Genomic DNA, 17,788 nt, shown 5'->3' with positions numbered 1-17,788 from the left:
CTAAACCAAAGTCGATGGTGTACAGTATGTTGCCTTGCTTGCCGACTCCCATGAGGAAGTTGTCTGGCTTGATATCGCGATGGAGAAAGCCTTTGGAATGRATGTACTCGATTCGAGAAATTGCCTGGTCCGCAATAAGGAGGACAGTCTTGAGCGAYAARCGCCGACCACAGTAGTTCAACAAGTCCTCCAGAGACGGGCCAAGAAGTGTTTGAACCAAAACGTAGTAATCACACTCATGGCCAAACCAAAGGACTTGAGGAATTCCGACTCCGCCGGCAAGGGCTCGATAAGTATTTGCTTCGTCCTCAAGCATGTAGGGTCCTCTTCGATCACGCATCAGCTTGATTGCAACGTCTTCTTTGGTATCAACATCGGTTCCTGGAAGGTCAGTCTCGCGCCATCAGCATGAAGTCACGAACCAAACGTACCCGCATACACAAGGCCGAAACCGCCCTTGCCGATCCTGTAATCGACGCGATATTTATCCCTAATCATGATCTATGAATCACTAACGTGAGCATACAACCCCTTTTTCTTTTTTTCAGCCATGCGATGAGCCATACCTTCATCTTGGTTCGAGAGCGTTGTAAAAAGAAGATAGCCTTCAACAATGAGACTGATGAGGGTGGGGTCGATGCAAATACACCAAATCACATGAAAGCGCGAAAGTTCTTGCTGGCCGTCGGCAGATTTTTGCGCTGGCGTGCTGTGCATTTGCGTGGCTCCTACCCAAGCGGCTGATGATTGGATAGCAGCGTCTGAGGGGAATGAGGGTAACCCATCGACCCACCTCAGGAACATGCGTTAACGGCCTGCCGGAGGAATAAAGTGCCGACCCGCATGGATAACTGAACATTCCTTTCCAATCAATCAAAMCCTTCTCCTACACCACCACCAACAACTGTCACACTGCTGCCTGCAGCGCCAGCTCAAACGCAAWYRACCAACACGACGCGGCGACCTTTACGGCGGTCCAAATATCCCTTATCTCCCATTCCCATTTGACATTCGACGATGGGTCACTCATGGCAAGACCACAGAACCGAAAGCGACAGCGTGACGACGAGTCTCCGCAAGCCGCCATCGATCCTCCAGCGAAGAAGGCTAAGACAAGAAGCGAAATCGAACGTGAAGCCTGGGCGTCTTGGGAATATCCCCCTGAGTTCTACGATAGACTCTCGAAGGTCAGCCTCAATCGTCGAGCTCTGAAGGAACTCGACAGACGTACCCGTGCTCGGCGCTCTCATCCATCTCCTTCAGTCAGTCCTAGCGGGAGCAGGCGGAGTACGGATAACCTGGTGATGCATCACAACACGATCGTCTAGGCAACCAAGTCATGAGGAATGGCACTCAGAGAGACAAAATCACTCGGCAACTGGGTGCTATATGTTTCGAGATGGAGGCTGCCAGCCTGATGGACATTCTCCCTTGCCTGCCGATCCGGAGGATTTGTGATTACTTCGATTCTCACAAGAATAAAGGATGGTAGAGGCATGCCGCCGCCACCGCAGCAGTATACACAAGGGAGCTACTAGGTGTGCACCTCGTTGCTGAGGTGCAAACAAAGAATGACACCGCGCCCAATACTCGTAAGTCAAGTCCCAATTTTTGGACGTGTTTTCCTTGTCATGGATCAAGGCCAGGAACTATAGATGCCGGGTACACCACAGAGATAGATGGTGAGAAGTTTCCCCCCTGCTCATCTCGTACAGTCACTACGCTTCTCCTGACTGAAAAAGGCCATGCCGAACCGGTTGAGTCACGCTTAATACACAGGGAAAAGGCAGGTTGGGTCTTGGGCTTGTACATAAAGAGGCAGAGCTTCTCCAGCGACTTAAAAGCAACCTAGAGCAAACAGCCGTCTACCAGACTACTGCATTCCAAACAGATTGAGCCGCTCGAAGTATGACGTAAGGTACCATTAGATCATCATAATACGTAACCAACGTCACTACGGATCTATGAAGTCTAAGATCGAGGCCAGACGAGAACAAAAGCGGTGGTGTCGCAAAGGCTAGTCCTTTTATCCTATTACGCATGGCAATGAGTCCGAAAATCCAATCCTCTCGTGTGACATCAGTAAATCGTGAGGACAGGATGACTTCTTCCGCTGAACACATGACTGCTTTAGGGCCGAAAGCTGTTTGCTTCGCAATCTTTACCTTGAAACTCATTGTTGTTTCGGCTCCTCTGGTTTACCGTCGTTCTTCTATGACGATGGTGCTAGTGCGTTGGAATGCTGGAGTGGAGTACATATCATGACTGAATAATAGAGTTTCAGATCTCCCTTGCTAAGCCAAAAACATGGGCATGAACGAAGCTTGAATTCAATCCTCATAGGAAAGCTTCTGAAATGGATGACTGAATGACAGGCAACATTCCATCGGCCTCCCTCCCTTTCCCTCCCCCCACCCGGCTACAAGCACTTCCGAAGGTTTAAATTCAACTGACGTGCTATTTGTCTACAAATCTGTTCATCCGACCAAGGGGAGGTTATTGGTGGTCTTTCAGAAAGTGGCTTAGTAGTGAGAAGCGAGAAGTGCGATCGCATGTGAGGAGGACGAGGGAAGAATCATTGATTACGGATGCGGCCTCCTTTTCTCGCGGTAACGATCCCTTAGGAATCAGGACATACGTGAGATGCTTTTCAACATCAGAAATTGATATTAAACGTCACTATAGTCAGGTTCAGCAAGCCTAGATACTTTTGAAACATATCTTGAGATCCATTACATAGTTTATTCGTGCTCCGTGAAATCTTATGATGGGCCAAAACTTCTCGAAGAGTTTTAGGTTCGGGTACTTAAGGTTCGGATGCTGGTGTATAGCCGGATATGGTTACGGTTTAGTTTATGCAACTCATCGACAAAAACGGATTCATCCGTGGCGCAAGAAAGATATAGAAAGACAGATATAATAATCTCGTGGGAGATAAAGCATGGACTTCGAATACACTTCCTCCAGCCCCGACTTACCTTATCACCACGTGTTAGAACTGTTCGTTGCTTGAATCACCAAAATGCGCATCGGCTGCTTACAATTTGCTCCGCAACTGGGCGATGTCGACAATAATTTGAACCGCGCTGATGCTGTCTTATCAAAAGGGAAGACAGAAGGACTAGATATTCTCATCTTGCCAGAGTTAGCATTCTCAGGTACGTCGTCTTCTTACCCAAGAATTGAGTTTGTTCTACGACAATCTAGACAACGAAACTGCATGGCCCTATGCTAGTGTCTAACTATGACATAGGGCACAACTTCAAGAGCCTAAACGACATTGAGCCATTCTTAGAATTTTCTGGGTCCGAAATCACCTCACTATGGGCCAGGACAGTCGCCCTCAAATATGACTGTACTGTTGTTGTTGGATACCCCGAAAAGGTCCACAATGCATCAGCGCTTGACACGTCAACTTCCCTACCACAAAATTATAACTCAGCCCTTGTAATCAACCGGGAAGGCGAGACTGTTGCAAACTACCGCAAAATATTTCTTGCTTCTATTGACGAGAGGTGGGCAAGAAGTGGACAGGACAACTTTCTCAACCGGCCTACTCCCAAACTAGGTATGGTTTTAATGGGTATCAGCTCAGACATGGAACTCATTCTACCCTCGGCATTGCAGCATGAGTTCGAATTTGCCACTTGTGTCTTGAGGGCTCAACCAAACTTATTGATTGTGTTACTGGCTGAGATGACCAAGGATGAGCCTCGACACTTCAGCCGTGAACCAAACAAACCTGATATGGAAACTTTGGAACACTGGGTCTTCCGCTTAGAGTCTGTCATCCGCTCAGAGAACCAATCTGAGGTAATTGTGGTTTTCTGTAATCGCACGGGTTATGAGGATGACGCCACCTATGCTGGTACTAGCGCTGTCCTTGGCATCCACGAGGGCGAGGTCAAGGTCTATGGGCTTCTTGGACGCAGCAATAAAGATTTGCTAGTGGTCGACACTGAAAAACCGGCTATTGGGAAGCTGGTGTATGATCCTCAAACCAACGAAGGAGGTTTGGGGTGGGCTGACCAACCTGCGGATGCTGGGAGTGATGCCGAAAGCTCGAAGAGTGGGTCTTTGAGACTTGCAATGCATTCTGCTGAGACGACCTCACGAAATTTAACGCCTTCTGGTCAGCAGGACGTTGGCAAAGAGAGCGAGTAGATTACGTTTCGAGCCCAACGCTGTCAAGAGTAAGGCTTGTGGAATTTTGGGGCCGTCAGCTTTGCCTGTATACAAATTTGAGGGTACATGGGTCCTTGTGGTTCTAGATCTCGTTTACTGAATAGCAATACAAGGAGTCTCAATGTCATATGTCGCCAGCACAGATCCAACCTCGGGAGCGGTTCACTTTACCTATCGTAAAACTCCGTAATATTTAGCACGCGAGCGAAAATGAAGATTGCTGTAACTAAGGAAGATATAACTACATACATAGGCGGAGACGGCCCGGCATAGTCAGAAATGTATAGCAAAATGCCTTTCTTCTACATATTGAAGGATCATCTCCTTGCGTTGTGCCATCATCCATTTTATGTACCGGAAGAAGTAGCGACCGTGATAAATTTACCTCTTGCGCTGCTAGCAAATTTCTATGAAAGTCGTTACTAGACAGCAAGTGGGATTACAAAACGCCATCGCAGTATTGGGAACAAGGTAAGTATATCACAAGGGATCAACTAGAATCTCATAAATTACCGAAATTTCCTCACCAAAGTCAAATTCTATGTGACTAATTAAAACTCCTGACCTCTCACTCGTTGGCCTTTTTCAATTCAATCAAGTATCGGCACCCGCTGTTAGCACTCTGCCAGGCCAAAAAAGTTTTTACAGGTCAAAGTGGCAGCAAAGACAGCCGTGGGGCTAGCGGGTTCTAACAGTTGCCAGAATAAAGGGACTTGGAGAGTTGACCTTTCTTTGTGACAAGTGTCTCCAATGACACTGAGCTTCGCGAGATCTTGACATCGCCTTCGGCAAGCCAATGCCGATTCTTGTTTTCTCGTTTCAGGATCCCTACATACCAGGTACAAGGAAGGTGGCACTGTGGTTTGGGGTCATAGTGTTATGCCAAAAGCTCAACAAATTTAGAAACCTTACATCTACTCACTGGGTCTCAATAGGGGAGTAGCGAAAGCTTACAAGTGACGGATTACGAAATAATTTATGCCAGGCTTACATTCGATAGCTCTTGAGTTGTGTAAGATCATATATTATCTTCGTATAATAAGCATTCCTCTTTAGTAGAAGATACTGTATCTCTTGTTGTACTGTACAATGCTATTTACAAATCTCGAGTCCAACTCCTGACAACTTTCTGTAACGTGGCATCAGAGACCCTACCGATAATTTGCACTGATCTATCTCCTATCACTATATTTCTCGCCCTCACTAAACCTCCGCCCTCCAAGATTATCATCTGTTGGCTGTTGTTTCCCACGCTGATGTTATCTATATCATATGTCTGCATTTGAAAGTTCTGCTTATCGACGTGATTAGTTAAGGCACAGCCCATATAACTCAGTGGGTTAGTTTGAATGGTAAGTCTTGAGTCTATATTGTTTGTAGGATTTTGTTCAGTTGAACTGCATGTGCTGTTTCGAGTTCCTTCTGCTTGCTGTTGGAGCAGAGTGATAGACTCTCTTAGTAGCCTCGCAGATTTTTCGAGTGTCAATAGAGCGGTATTCTGAAGATGGATGAAGTTTTTCAAAGTATCCACCGATGGTTGGCCAGAATCCTAGAAGTCCACCTGTTAGCTGACTGCTATCGAGTCCTTTATATACTCACGCGTATTTGCTGGCAATTAGATATGTCTCTTGACTGGACTATATTTGTGTGAATGTATAGCGAGCTTCTGGGTTCAATACTGATGTTTTGGTTTTTGTCAATCATCTTGATGATTTTGAGGGATGAAAGCGCTTGTAGTTGCCAAGAGCTGGAGAATGTGTGGACCTCCTCAATGAAGTAATGCGTACTTCGTATTTATAGGCCTTAAACTTCTAACATGAACCTCTGTCATACCAATCTATAGTCCGTTGGTACGATTGTATCGAGTCGAGACATCATCGATTACAACAATCGGTAACGTCAGCGATCTTACTCGTATGCTATAACAACAACTAGATTCAATCTCATCTTTTTGATTACTTTCCATGGGACCAGTTTATACCAAACTCTAATGCCACAATGAAACGAGACCATAAAGAGGCAGGTTTGATGAAGAATCAGTATTAATCTTACTCAAAATCTATGATGATGTGCTCGCGAGCTATTACTTATTCAAGAAAAGATTATAGGCTAAAGCAGCGACCCGGTGGCGCCTGAGTTTAAGCCATAATCTAACAGGTGACCGGTACCCTACGGGTTCTGCTAATGTGGTTGAGGAACTAGCTGAGTCCTAGACGCGGCGTAAAGACGCTTGGGGCTCAAACCCCACTTTCGACAGCACTGCTCCTCTACTGATTCTAATCCACTACGTACAGGAGGCGCACCCGACTCTGTTAGTGATTAGATTATGTGCCAGAATGACCACCCCATGGCTTTTCAGAGCGCGTACCTTGATCAGACTGCAAATTTCCATCTCTAGAATGCGTTTCTGAGAAGGAGAAAGAGACTTAGCCGTCTTGATTGTTTGCGCACATCACGCTAGGCGTGACAATATGGTCGAAAGAATAATGGTCGGAGATTGGAGGTACAGAAAAAACGATCAGAGATAGAAGTAGAAGCAAGATGATAGTTCATCCATACTTGTTGGCTTTGCATAATGTTAGTGTAATTGAAATGATGTGGCTGCTGGGCTAATGATTTTCTTCGCCGTAGCCCCGATGAATACTGTACTGGGCCCGAACTTAACGTGTAATGCTGGTAATCAAATTGAGCGGATAAAGAATAGTGGTATCATGCCCACCGCTTACAGAGTACGAAGCGTCATAGAGTCCGGAAGAAGGTCCTTTTTTGGACTCCATGATGGCTGTAGAGTTTGAGCTATACCATTTGCGTCACTTCCCTTTTCGCATGAGACGTATTTATCTTTCCAGCGAAGAATAAGGATGGGTATAGAATCTAGTGGCAACCCAAAACTTGCTGTCGAGAAAGCCCCTGTCTACTCTGCCCCTTGATTTGGATTGGCACATTCCATCATGTCTTTAAGTCAGCTTCCTCCTCGACCTGGCCCGCCACCTACATACCCCCTTCCCCCCTTACCAAAGCGAGACAAAATCTCTAAGAATTGCATGAGTAGCCGACGATGCCCTTTAAATCACTCTATCACACAGAATATTGGCGGAGAACTTTAGTGGCGGCGTTCAATCTAGCAACCGCGCACCCTCACGATTGCATTTTCTGGCTACGGCTAAACGATGGCTAGATGATTAGTCTTAGATAATCCATCTTGAGGAAGGCGACGTTCCAGATGTTCATGGAACTGTGACCACTGCATACCATTGGAATGATTGATGAGAGTTTCGTTCAATACAGTTCCTATATTGATTGAGCTGAGTTTGCAACAAGGCAAGCTTGGTGAAGGATGCAGATATGAATGGGTATCTGCCGAAGAGCATCGTGAAGCTGGAGGGGCTTGCGGAGATAGCTAGGATGGCCCGGATTTCGTAGGACCGTTATCTAGTGGAAGACTGAATTTACGGCGCGGCAAAGGCAAATTGGACGATCCACAATCTAGGCCTGTCTAGTATGACTGATGCGGAAATAGACTATGGTCTGGAGGGTGGTGGAACTACCTTATACGGCTCTTCTAGGTAGATAAAGGCCTCATTACGGCATTTATAAAAGATACCATGAATGACAGTCACGCTGTGCGCCCCTTCATGTATACCGTTTTTGTCTTTTTCTAACTCCCAGTCTCCCACTTTTTGACTTCATGCCTTTGAAGCAAAGTTACTGTAAGCCCTAGCCGTACTTTGGTCAGAGAGCGCATGACTTTAATGAACAATTTATTGCGTCCATCTTCACCAAGGATCAGCTTCTTCAACTACGGAGCTCACTCTTGGTGCTCGCGCAACTGATCGACTGCCCTTCCAGAAAGTTTTTCCCCACGATCACGCGAAATTGTGGTAAGTTCCCCCGAGGTTAGATTGGGACAGTTGTCGTTTTTATTAACTGATATCGCATAAATATTACAAGAATTAACTCTTGTGATCGATATCAAACTATATATAACTATAATATATTGTCTCTTATGACACTATGGCCCATACACCTCGAGTTCTTTTACTATGTCATCCCTGTCGAAGTCCTTAGCTATCATCGCTGGGGTTCTTCCACTCCTAGTTTGTGTCCGAGTGTCAGCGCCAGCTCTAAGAAGCACTTTAACAATCTCTATATGTCCATATTCAACAGCCCATGACAAAGCAGTCCTTCCACCTCTATCACGCCGTTCAATCAGAACGTTTTCGTCACTGATAAGAGCCTGAACTGTATCGGGCGAGTCAGTCTGGATAGCCCATGCTAGAGGCGTCCATCCATCGATATCTTCGGCATCGACTCCTGGGCAGCCTGCTTCGAGAAGCCTGACGAGAACCTGACAGTGGCCTCGTGCACTGGCCCATGATATCGCATTTCTGTTGTCGTTATCGATGCTCGTCTTGTCTATCTTTGGACTTGCGAGGAGTGTTTCAACTACATCCGTACAACCATTTCCTGCTGCCCATGAGAGAGGCGATCTCCCTTTATTGTCTTTGACATTAATATTAATGCGTGGAAATTTTAGTAGTCGTATGAGGGTGTCGGCCATGCCGTCTCCGGAAGCCCATGAAACAGCTGTACGTCCTGTCTTGTCCCGGTGGTTGATGTCAACACTGCGAAGCCTTGCTAGGGTGGAAAGGATTGAGTGATGACCTCCCCCTACGGCCCAGAAGAATGGGGTTGCTCCTGCATTATCCGGTTCGTCGGGATTGCAAGCTTTCTGGTTCAGTAATTCTTTGACGATGTCATCATGTCCACCTCCGCAGGCAAACGAGAGTGCAGTCCGTCCGTTTCTGCCTGGAGCATTCACATTGATTCGACTGTCTGCGAGCAGAGCTGTGACACAGGATCGATTGCCGTGCTCGGATGCCACTGTGAGTGCTGTCTGCCCCTCCAGCTGCCGCGTATCAGGTTCAGCACCTGACTGTAGAAGAGCAGTAACGATGCGGTCATGACCAAGTCGAGACGCCCAGTAAAGACTCTGATTTTTAATGACTTGAGAAGGCTCGCAATCAAGAAGCAGACTTTTTAGGACAGTATATGAGTCGAACTGTGATGCTAGGATGATTGGATTCTGGTCCATGAGGTCGTCATCTAGTGGTGTTGGAGCTTTTACATGATAGAAGCTTAGCCAGTTACGGCAATTTGCTGTGGCAGGATTCAGTAGTGATCTGGCAAAATCTTTGAGCTCTTCTGGTGCATCTTACTCGCATCTAGCGAAGTGTTCTGCCCAATGCAAGGATGCATATGTGTAAAAAGGATAGTCTGAGACCAATGAATCGCAGATTTCAGGATGCAGGATAGCGGGATCGTGAAACAACGTATTGGAGTCCAGGTCGTGATCTTCGTGGTCCCAAAAGTCGCCTTCAAAGTCGCCCAGAGGTAGCTCACCAAAGACGTCTGTTTCTTCTACAATGACCGAAGTAGGCGAGTCATTTGTTGGAAAGAAGTCGACTGTGAAATCATCAAGAAGAAGGTATTGGATGCATACAGTAGCCAGCTGTAGAGCGGAGCCTTGCGGATTGACCATACGTATCGCAGGAGGGCTGTCGATGCTAGCGATGTATTGATCTTGGAGATAGTCCTTCACGGACTGGTGGACCAAGGATACTTGTTGCCCTGTGACTCTTACTAAAGACCCTAGGATACCCTGAACAGTGTGAGCAATTGAGTTATGAGAGTTTTGCATGATCGACTCAGCCGTAGTGTACGAAGGGTCCATTGTGAATGCGATGTTGAGTTCATCCAGAGACAGGGGCCTGGAGCATGCTAAAAGTAGCTTCAGTAATTTTGACGCGTCCTCTTGATGATCCAAGGGTATGGCAGTCAGATAACGATGGTATATTTCGGCGAGGCCTTCAGGAATGCTGGTTATAATCTTCTGGAACTCTTTCCTCGAAGTAAGTAGACTCTTCTCGATCGATGCGAGAACCATGTGAATCCATAGAAAAGTCCGATCGGCTTTAGACATTATCGCTTCGCATAAAAAGTCCCTGATGTCGTTTGAGAATTGCCTGTTGAGAGAAATTTCATGGATTCGCTCTTGGATGAAAGTCTGAAGGTCTTCAGTGTAGCCAGTTTGGTCATCATCGATTGATATTTGAGATTGAAACACTTTTTGGCTGTTGGCATAGGATTGATGAAGAAATGGTCGGCTTGTGATAAGAAACTTGACCCTGCTACCACCCTTCATCGACTGAGAAGAGTCGGTCAGCATGTCAGATATCGAGACGAGCAATTGATGACATGATGTCTTCTGACACTCATCGAGCGCGTCTAGAATAACATAGAGGGGCCCGGATTTGGGATCCATTGTAATCCTAAGAAAAATACGCCAGAGCGAGGCGAAGGACTGAATGATGCTTGATCCTTGTTTTTCAAACGCTGAACGAATATATCTGACAAGCGAGCGATGACGATGAATTATCTGAAGGATAAGGCCAACGAGTACTGCCCTTGCATCCGTCTGCTTGTTCTTGTTCTGGCACAGATAGATGAGGACATTCCGAGACTTATTGCAGGCATCATCGAAATATTGGGCCAACGAGTAGGACAACATTGTCTTACCGCAGCCCGGATGACCTGTAAGCCACAGGAGAGCATTGGTACCTTTTTCGAGCCAAGAGACGAACAAACTGTGGCCGCGAATCCACTGACATGTGCCAGGGACTGGCTTTGGGGGCGGTTCAACATCTTTCGCGACATCGTTATCACTAAGAAGCAACATGCAGGTTCTTTCCAAGTCACTAAGGACTTGAGTACAATCAGCGATTGATCAATAAAACAAGTCGTGAGGTGGTTACCAATATTAGATGAGTGCGTGCTGGTGCGCTTGATTGTTGGGCCGACATTTGAGGACTTAGTGGCAATCCTTCGAAGAGCTCTCGCCACTTTCAAGTAGCTTTCTGTCTCGCCAGGAAAACGACAAATAGTTCTGTGATCTTCTGGCATGGGAATTACTTCTTCGTATGGAATGCCAAGCATAGCAGAAGCAGGGCTGACAACCTGTCCCTGACGTAAGCTTGCGTTGCCAAGGCATTGACAGACGATTATTGCGTGTAGTGCTACACAGACTTACCAAGGAGGAGGACAGCGGGCCCATTGGCAAAGGCAAAGTTTCATAGAACGAAACTACGTGAATATTGCCTAAACGGTTCCGTGCTGACATCGTCAGGTCTTGGAGCGTATCCGAGTCATATATTAAAGTTTTGAGCAGGTCAGTCCTCACTGTTTTCGGTCCTAATCCAGCAGACGCGAAGCTATTGACAATTGAACCGCAAATACTGGCTAGATTTGCTGCATTACTTCCTCTATGTGGAGTAGCCAAAAACACGACGCCTCGGACAGACTTCAGTACGTCCCCATAAAGGTCGTCGTTTTCGTGAGCAGCAACAAGCGCCTGAAATAGGTCAATCTCGTGTTCTTCTCTTGGTGGTTATACGCACCTGTTTGAAGACAATTCCACCAAGACTATGACACACAAATATGATAGATCGTTTGCTCTAAGAAGGGTGTCAGACTAGAGCTGAATGAGCGAATCAGGTAAATTACGGCATTTAAATTTTCCCGAATATCCCTTAAGGAAACCAGAAGGTTGAGTGCATACTCCTGAACCCTTTCGGACGATTGAGACCATATTTTGGAAGGATAGCCATATGTGTAGACCCGACATCCAGGTAAAAAATTGGGGAGGAGGTCCCGAAGCCATACGGTGCCATCAGGCTCGTGTCGCCATGTTGAGATTGCATTTCCATTAAGGCCATGAATCGCAACAATGTCTACTGGAAAACCCATGAGACCTGCCTCATCTGGCTTGCTGTCCGCTAATATGAATAGGCCATGTGTGGTAGTGCGGGATTTTGTTGGCTCCGTTACACTGCTTGAGGACTCGTCCAGGCGGGCGCATGAGTTCTCAAGTGTCGGCTTGGGTGGCGACTCCGACCGCCCAAGAATCCGGGCTTTGAAGCGTTGTACATGCTTCATGATGATTAAAAGGCTTTGATCTACCTCTTAGAAAATAAAACGATATACAAAAAATAACGACGTCGGCTGGACTCGTTTTTTAGCACTGCGGCTGTTGGTGGCGTGATCTCACAAAGCAAGCCTCCTGAAATATTCAGCAGAAAGTGGACGGGCCGCCCCGCAGTACAGCTTCCACTAAGTTGTAGATTAATCGGATGGTTAGTGTGTTTTCGGCAAAAAGTCAGTCCTCGAATAAATCCCATTGTTTGAGGGATGGTCACGTGCATGACTCAGCAAATAATTTTTCCTTTCTACCCCGCCCCATCGTCATTCATTCTGGGCATTCCAAACAATCTGATGTCTTATTGTAGGAAAGTCCACGTTAAATGAACATCATGGGCACAAAATCTCTCAGTGTTCTTGGCAACGATGGGGCTGGCAAGAAAGCCCTGATCGGCAGCCTCATTTACAAGGTGGGCGCAATTCTAAGTAATCGAGGTTCAAGTATATGCTAACTCGCTATAGTGCGGACTTGAGCTTCCCCAACTGAAGCAGCTGGAAAGTGAGGGGATTAGTCAGTATGAGAAAATTGTACCATTCTTCGAGAAAAATGGACGTGCTCAATCCTTTTACGCCCCTTCTGGAACCTTTACTGTTCAGAGTATGTCGCCAGCATCTTTCCCTATTCTATTGTATATTAACCACCTCGCTCTAGAAAGACAGACACCAGATGTTGCTTTCTGGGTTGTCGATGCTTCCGATTCATCTAGCTGGGGCCCATCTGCCGAGAAACTTTCAGTGACGTTGTCCAGTAGTATGGTCAACCCACGAGAGAAACTCGTCATAGTAGTAAACAAGATGTAAGTCCAGAAAGAAATATATTCTCCTCTTATTTCCATGACTGATGTATTATGTGTACAGGGACTCAGTCAACTGGTCTGAACAGACGTTCAAAGAGGTTGTGGGCGCATTCAGTTCGGTCGATCTGAACAATCGGTATGAGAAAACACCTCCTCATTAAAGTAACACTGAACTCATCATCTCATAGTGCTTATATTATCCCGGTTTCTGCCCTTCGAGAAGGAGGAAACATACTCCCAACCCCCGAAGCGCCCTCATGGGTACAGAACTTATCTACTGACCAGTTTGGGGGATCCGCATCAGTCTCGGGTGAATCGTTGATGAATCTTCTTGGGTGAACACTCACGTATTTTACTTCGATTTATTCCTTGGTTTACTGTAGTATATTATTAACAGAAGGGAGGGGCGGAATCCTTGTGGATCAATAGACAGTTTCGAAATGGGATGAGCCTCTCCGAAGTATTCAGCAAAGAGCTTAAACTCTCTCCTGTAAACACTTTTTTATTGGCACCCGCTGTTAGCGTTTTGCTAGGCCAAAAAGTTTTTACAGGCAAAAATGGCAGCAAAGACAGCTATGGGGCTAGCGGGGCCTTAACAGCTGCCAGAAGAAAGGGATTTGGAGAGTTGACCTTTCTTCGTGACAAGTGTCCCCAACGGCACTGAGCTTCGCGAGCTTTCGGCATCATGGGCTTTGTGCCCTACCCCCTGTTCGGTTTTCCCGTACGACCGACATCTGCAGCTCAATGCTGCCTAGACCGACCTTTGCAGCTTCGACTGCCGAACATCACCAGCAGCCGTCAGCAGCGCGACAGTCGTGTACTGCCCAGAGATCCCCTTTCTTTCTTTCGCAGCCTCGGCTGTCGCCCGAGACACAACCAGGCCTCGACGATTTGTCTCACTGGATGAGACCACCGAACATAACTTGCTGGGTCAAACGGTACAGAGCTTACTTGGAGATCGTAGAACGGGGCGACTGCCTCGTCTACAGAGCAGCGTTCTGGCCGCCTTAGGTTTTCTCCTGCGAGGGTTTCCCCCAAAAGATGCATAGCCCTGGGGTTGCAGCTAATGGCAATCTTGGGGGTCATGGTCCTCCTACCTTTGGGCATGAAAGGCTACTTGATCTATCTGTGTAAGATAATTCTAGGCTGGAGAGGGATGAGTTCCCGCTGACGGGATGCCCTCTTGAAAGCAATACGCCTTTGTGCCTATGATTCGCTGGATGAACTAGATGGAGGCGCTGCTGGAGGGAGGCTCTGCGAGGATTAGCTGTATTGATGACCTAGGACGTGCTTCACCGACAACTACTGTAGTGGCAGCTACGAGTAGAGAGGTGCTTCTTGGGGGAATGAGTAGAGAACAAGCTCGAGCATGTATACGGCTCCGACGCAAGAGGTCTTGCTGATAACCTGAGGGAGGATCAGTACGGCAGCGATTGTAGACAGTTTAGCCCAGCACGTCCTGTGCCCCAGTAGGGGACTTTGTGGGGCTCACGACCCCCTGGACGAAGAGTATACATAACATAACATATTAACAAGAGCTTAGTTAAATAGCGAACATATACTACAAGCCTAGTGATACGCTATGGAAAGAAAGAGTCCCACCAAATGGTCCAATAACAAATCGCCTCAGTACTTGGATCAACAGCAGAAAGATAGCTTCACTCTGCGATCAGGCACAACACAGTTCGAGATGCTGCTTGAACTTGAGAGCGTTACGCCCATCACAACCCCGCCTAGCTCATAACGCCCGAATGACCAAATGTCAATTTCTTTTTTGTCGTCAAGATGCTACGGTATATTGATCTTGTGCGTGCACGTCTGCTCCTTTCTCCAGCAATAGCCTCGCAACCCAATCGCGTCCCTCTCGTCGTGCATACCACAAGGGAACACGACCGAACTGACCTCGTCCGTTCACGTCTGCCCCCTTCTCAATTAGTCGCTCCACGATCGCCATGTTGCCTGCTGCCGATGCCAGGTGTAGCGCTGTATCGCCATCATCATTCTGCACGTCGACTTGTGCGCCTTGATCCAGCAGAAATTGTACGATCGTGTCAAACCCAAAGAGTGACGCTTCATGCAATGCTGTAATGCCCATGTCGCCTCTCGCGTCAATATCTGCACCTTTCTCACAGAGAAGTTTTACGAGTTCGTAGTCGCCCCTATATGATGCATGTTGTAGAAGAGTCGTGCCATCCTCGTCTTTCGCATTGGCGTCTCCATGGCTATCAATGAGGATCCGAGTGAATAGAAGCTCAACTCTTTCAAGGACTACACTATCGTTCGACGCGTTTGACGATGAGTCGTCATGTGGTGTATTCCGTGCGGCCATGAGTAGGAACGAGGTCGACCGAAAATTCACGCTAGATAGAGTATGATTGTTTAATCTGAAATGGTCTTCACCGAATTCAATTTTGGAGAGCCAACTGCCTACATGCCCTTATGCGGAGACAAATGTCATACAAATGGCCGAAACACCTCGTGACTGTGTTTGTGGGGCCGCTTAGGTAATGTCAATTGGCAAAGAGGAGTTTGGAAGACTGGCTTCGTAGCGCGGTATTGTAACACGCGAACATGCACTCCGGAACGTATTGTGACATGGGCAGGAATACGAGAAACAAAGTTCTCCGTAAGCAGATCATTGTGGGTCATGAGTGATTGATACAACCATGCAATCTCACAGTGCCACATTAGTTTACTCCTCCATTATTACAAGGATTCGTTTCACTACCCTTGTCATGCCTCGTGATCAACCCCTCGTCTCTTGCACCAGGATCCATACAATCCTCACCCCGTGTTGGTTTTGGTACCCTTGTCGAAAGAGGCCTGCAGATTTGAGTTTCATGAAACCTCTTGCTGGGAGCAGCCTGATTCAAGCAATCCTGACTTCAGACCACTATATTAACTACCAAGCCGTAATTCACAAATGCTAACTACTCCAACAATTCTTGCCGATTTCCACATTTTATTTATTCCCAAGATGAGAATTGACAATAATCTTCTTGTTCTATTCAATTTCACATTTCGATGTCTTATTCTGTTGATCGGAGTAGCATGCTTTCTTGGTATCCCTGGCGGTACCTGGTATTTTACTGCAATCGTCTACAATGAGCTTTCCTCTTTGAACGGCAATCCACTCCATCCAAACCACATTCAGGAGACCAGCATTTACCTGACATCTCTGTCAATTTTTCTTCCGATGAATATCTGGGGTGCAATTCCATATTGCCGCCTTAACTTTCTTTTGCCATCCATGATTCGTCGTGGTACTGACTTTATGCTCTTTTCACTTGAAATCATCACAACTATCCTTTGCATCCGAGTCATCTCCATTATGTTAATCTGGTGGCCTCTCCTGAAATCAGCTGGTTTTTGGCATGAGGCTAGTCAGTGTAAAGGGCTTGCGATATTTATGGTCTTCATCGTTTTCTTAGCACTCATTCTCAATTCTGTGCTCTTATCGCTGTTCTTATTTGATCGCCCTAGGATCGTACGGCGGATTGCAAGTGAAGGCCGCGAGCAAGTCAAAAACTTTTTGGAGCGTTTGAGGAAAAGACGAATGACGGACGTTGGTGATGATGATGTTGATGAGAAGACGACGACAGTCTGAGTTAGGAAGGGAACACTCACTTAAGTGTATTCGAGGTTAGCTTTCATAGGACTTATTCAAAGGCTGTAGAAATCCTTTCCGTTCATTATTTTAATCAATTTCATGAGTCAACTGGGTTCCGGAGTCGTTTGAGTTATTCCTAGGGTAGGGAACTTTGCCACATCGTATGTTGGCTCAAGACTTGTCACATGCGTAGGCAGTGCGACCGAGCCAACATTTGGATCGCAAGGGAAATCAATGGAAACCTCCGGAGTTGCTTAAAAGCTAGGGTTTCCCAACTTACACCCCTGATGTATGTAAGTGATATATCCGCTGTAGCTTGCTTTTTGGTAGCCAAAAGGCAAGTCATTACTTTTCGATACTAGTGACCATCAAGCCAGGTTCCCGGGGGTTAAGCCTTATACCAGTCTTTTCATGACTTGACGTATTTCTGGTAGATAGCTCGTGGACTGCCATACATTGAATGTGTAGTTGGGTTTGGAGTTGGGTCTCCTGAGGTTAACTGCGAAGACACCGACGATCTGCACATAGATGGTGCAGGCAATCGCTGGTGGCCTTGGCTCGTCCGGGACAGCAAAGGTTATCCATTGAAAATCTTCCAAACACGTCTGCGGATGGTCTAAAGATACGGCTGGCAGTGCTCTTTGTTCTGAGTATTGTAGCTTTGCGGCCGAGTCTAGGGTCTCTTGAGTGCTGCTTTCGACACCCCGGAACAGCAATCTGGGCAGGCATCCGTCCCCGCATAGACGAGAGAGTCTTATTACGGTACTTTACCATAAGCTCAGCGATACCCTCTTGTTTTTGCTTCACACTTTTGCCTATCTTCGTTCGTAGCATACCAGCAGAACCATCATACAGTACAATTTACTCTGTCATACATGCATATTGAAGGAAGGGACTGAAACACACAGACCAGCTGTGAGATCTGCCTATCAACTACACGTGCCGCAAACGCCTTTGCTTCACACGYCGCCTCCGTCTCAATTCGTTTGCCTCCAACGCGCTCTTTGTACTGAGCGCATCTACCCGRACTTCCAACTCATCATATGTAGTCTTGAGTCCTCTGATCTGTGTTTGATAATAGCGATTATCTTTCATCGCCTCACTCCGTTCCTCCTCGAGTTTCGCAATGAGAGTGTTCTGCCGCGCAATCTCTTCATTA

General features: G+C 46.8%; 6 protein-coding genes across 6 annotated transcripts in view; 2 read left to right on the top strand and 4 right to left on the bottom strand.

Moving 5' to 3' along the window:
- FMAN_15448 (uncharacterized protein) overlaps positions 1 to 498 on the bottom strand; it is a gene marked incomplete at both ends in the record, with an annotated part of 1,042 nt that extends 544 nt beyond the window's left edge. Inside the window, 2 exons of the mRNA XM_041826174.1 lie at positions 7 to 381; positions 432 to 498. Coding sequence (XP_041691509.1) covers positions 7 to 381; positions 432 to 498 — 442 coding nt within the window. The remainder of the gene's footprint in view (positions 1 to 6; positions 382 to 431) is intronic.
- Positions 499 to 3,022: 2,524 nt separating this feature from the next.
- Positions 3,023 to 4,164, top strand: FMAN_15447 (uncharacterized protein; the record flags this gene model as incomplete). The annotated part of the gene is made up of 2 exons (XM_041826173.1): positions 3,023 to 3,158; positions 3,254 to 4,164. 2 exons carry the CDS (start codon positions 3,023 to 3,025, stop codon positions 4,162 to 4,164), a joined length of 1,047 nt encoding a protein of 348 aa, XP_041691508.1.
- Positions 4,165 to 8,197: 4,033 nt separating this feature from the next.
- Positions 8,198 to 9,280, bottom strand: FMAN_15446 (uncharacterized protein; the record flags this gene model as incomplete). Its single annotated transcript, XM_041826172.1, has 1 exon — positions 8,198 to 9,280. One exon carries the CDS (start codon positions 9,278 to 9,280, stop codon positions 8,198 to 8,200), a length of 1,083 nt encoding a protein of 360 aa, XP_041691507.1.
- Positions 9,281 to 9,400: 120 nt separating this feature from the next.
- Positions 9,401 to 12,180, bottom strand: FMAN_15445 (uncharacterized protein; the record flags this gene model as incomplete). Its single annotated transcript, XM_041826171.1, has 4 exons — positions 9,401 to 10,950; positions 11,001 to 11,202; positions 11,276 to 11,596; positions 11,749 to 12,180. 4 exons carry the CDS (start codon positions 12,178 to 12,180, stop codon positions 9,401 to 9,403), a joined length of 2,505 nt encoding a protein of 834 aa, XP_041691506.1.
- Positions 12,181 to 12,554: 374 nt separating this feature from the next.
- FMAN_16274 (uncharacterized protein) lies at positions 12,555 to 13,358 on the top strand (the record flags this gene model as incomplete). The annotated part of the gene is made up of 5 exons (XM_041826170.1): positions 12,555 to 12,632; positions 12,685 to 12,820; positions 12,875 to 13,019; positions 13,081 to 13,155; positions 13,208 to 13,358. The coding sequence occupies 5 exons, from the start codon at positions 12,555 to 12,557 to the stop codon at positions 13,356 to 13,358; spliced, it is 585 nt and encodes a 194-aa protein (XP_041691505.1).
- A 1,441-nt stretch (positions 13,359 to 14,799) lies between these two features.
- Positions 14,800 to 15,348, bottom strand: FMAN_15444 (uncharacterized protein; the record flags this gene model as incomplete). The annotated part of the gene is made up of 1 exon (XM_041826169.1): positions 14,800 to 15,348. One exon carries the CDS (start codon positions 15,346 to 15,348, stop codon positions 14,800 to 14,802), a length of 549 nt encoding a protein of 182 aa, XP_041691504.1.
- Between the last annotated feature and the right edge of the window lie 2,440 nt (positions 15,349 to 17,788).

Source organism: Fusarium mangiferae (assembly GCF_900044065.1).
Source record: "Fusarium mangiferae strain MRC7560 genome assembly, contig: FMAN_scaffold033, whole genome shotgun sequence".
NCBI lineage: Eukaryota > Fungi > Ascomycota > Sordariomycetes > Hypocreales > Nectriaceae > Fusarium > Fusarium mangiferae.
This window is presented reverse-complemented; position numbering and strand designations above follow the sequence as displayed.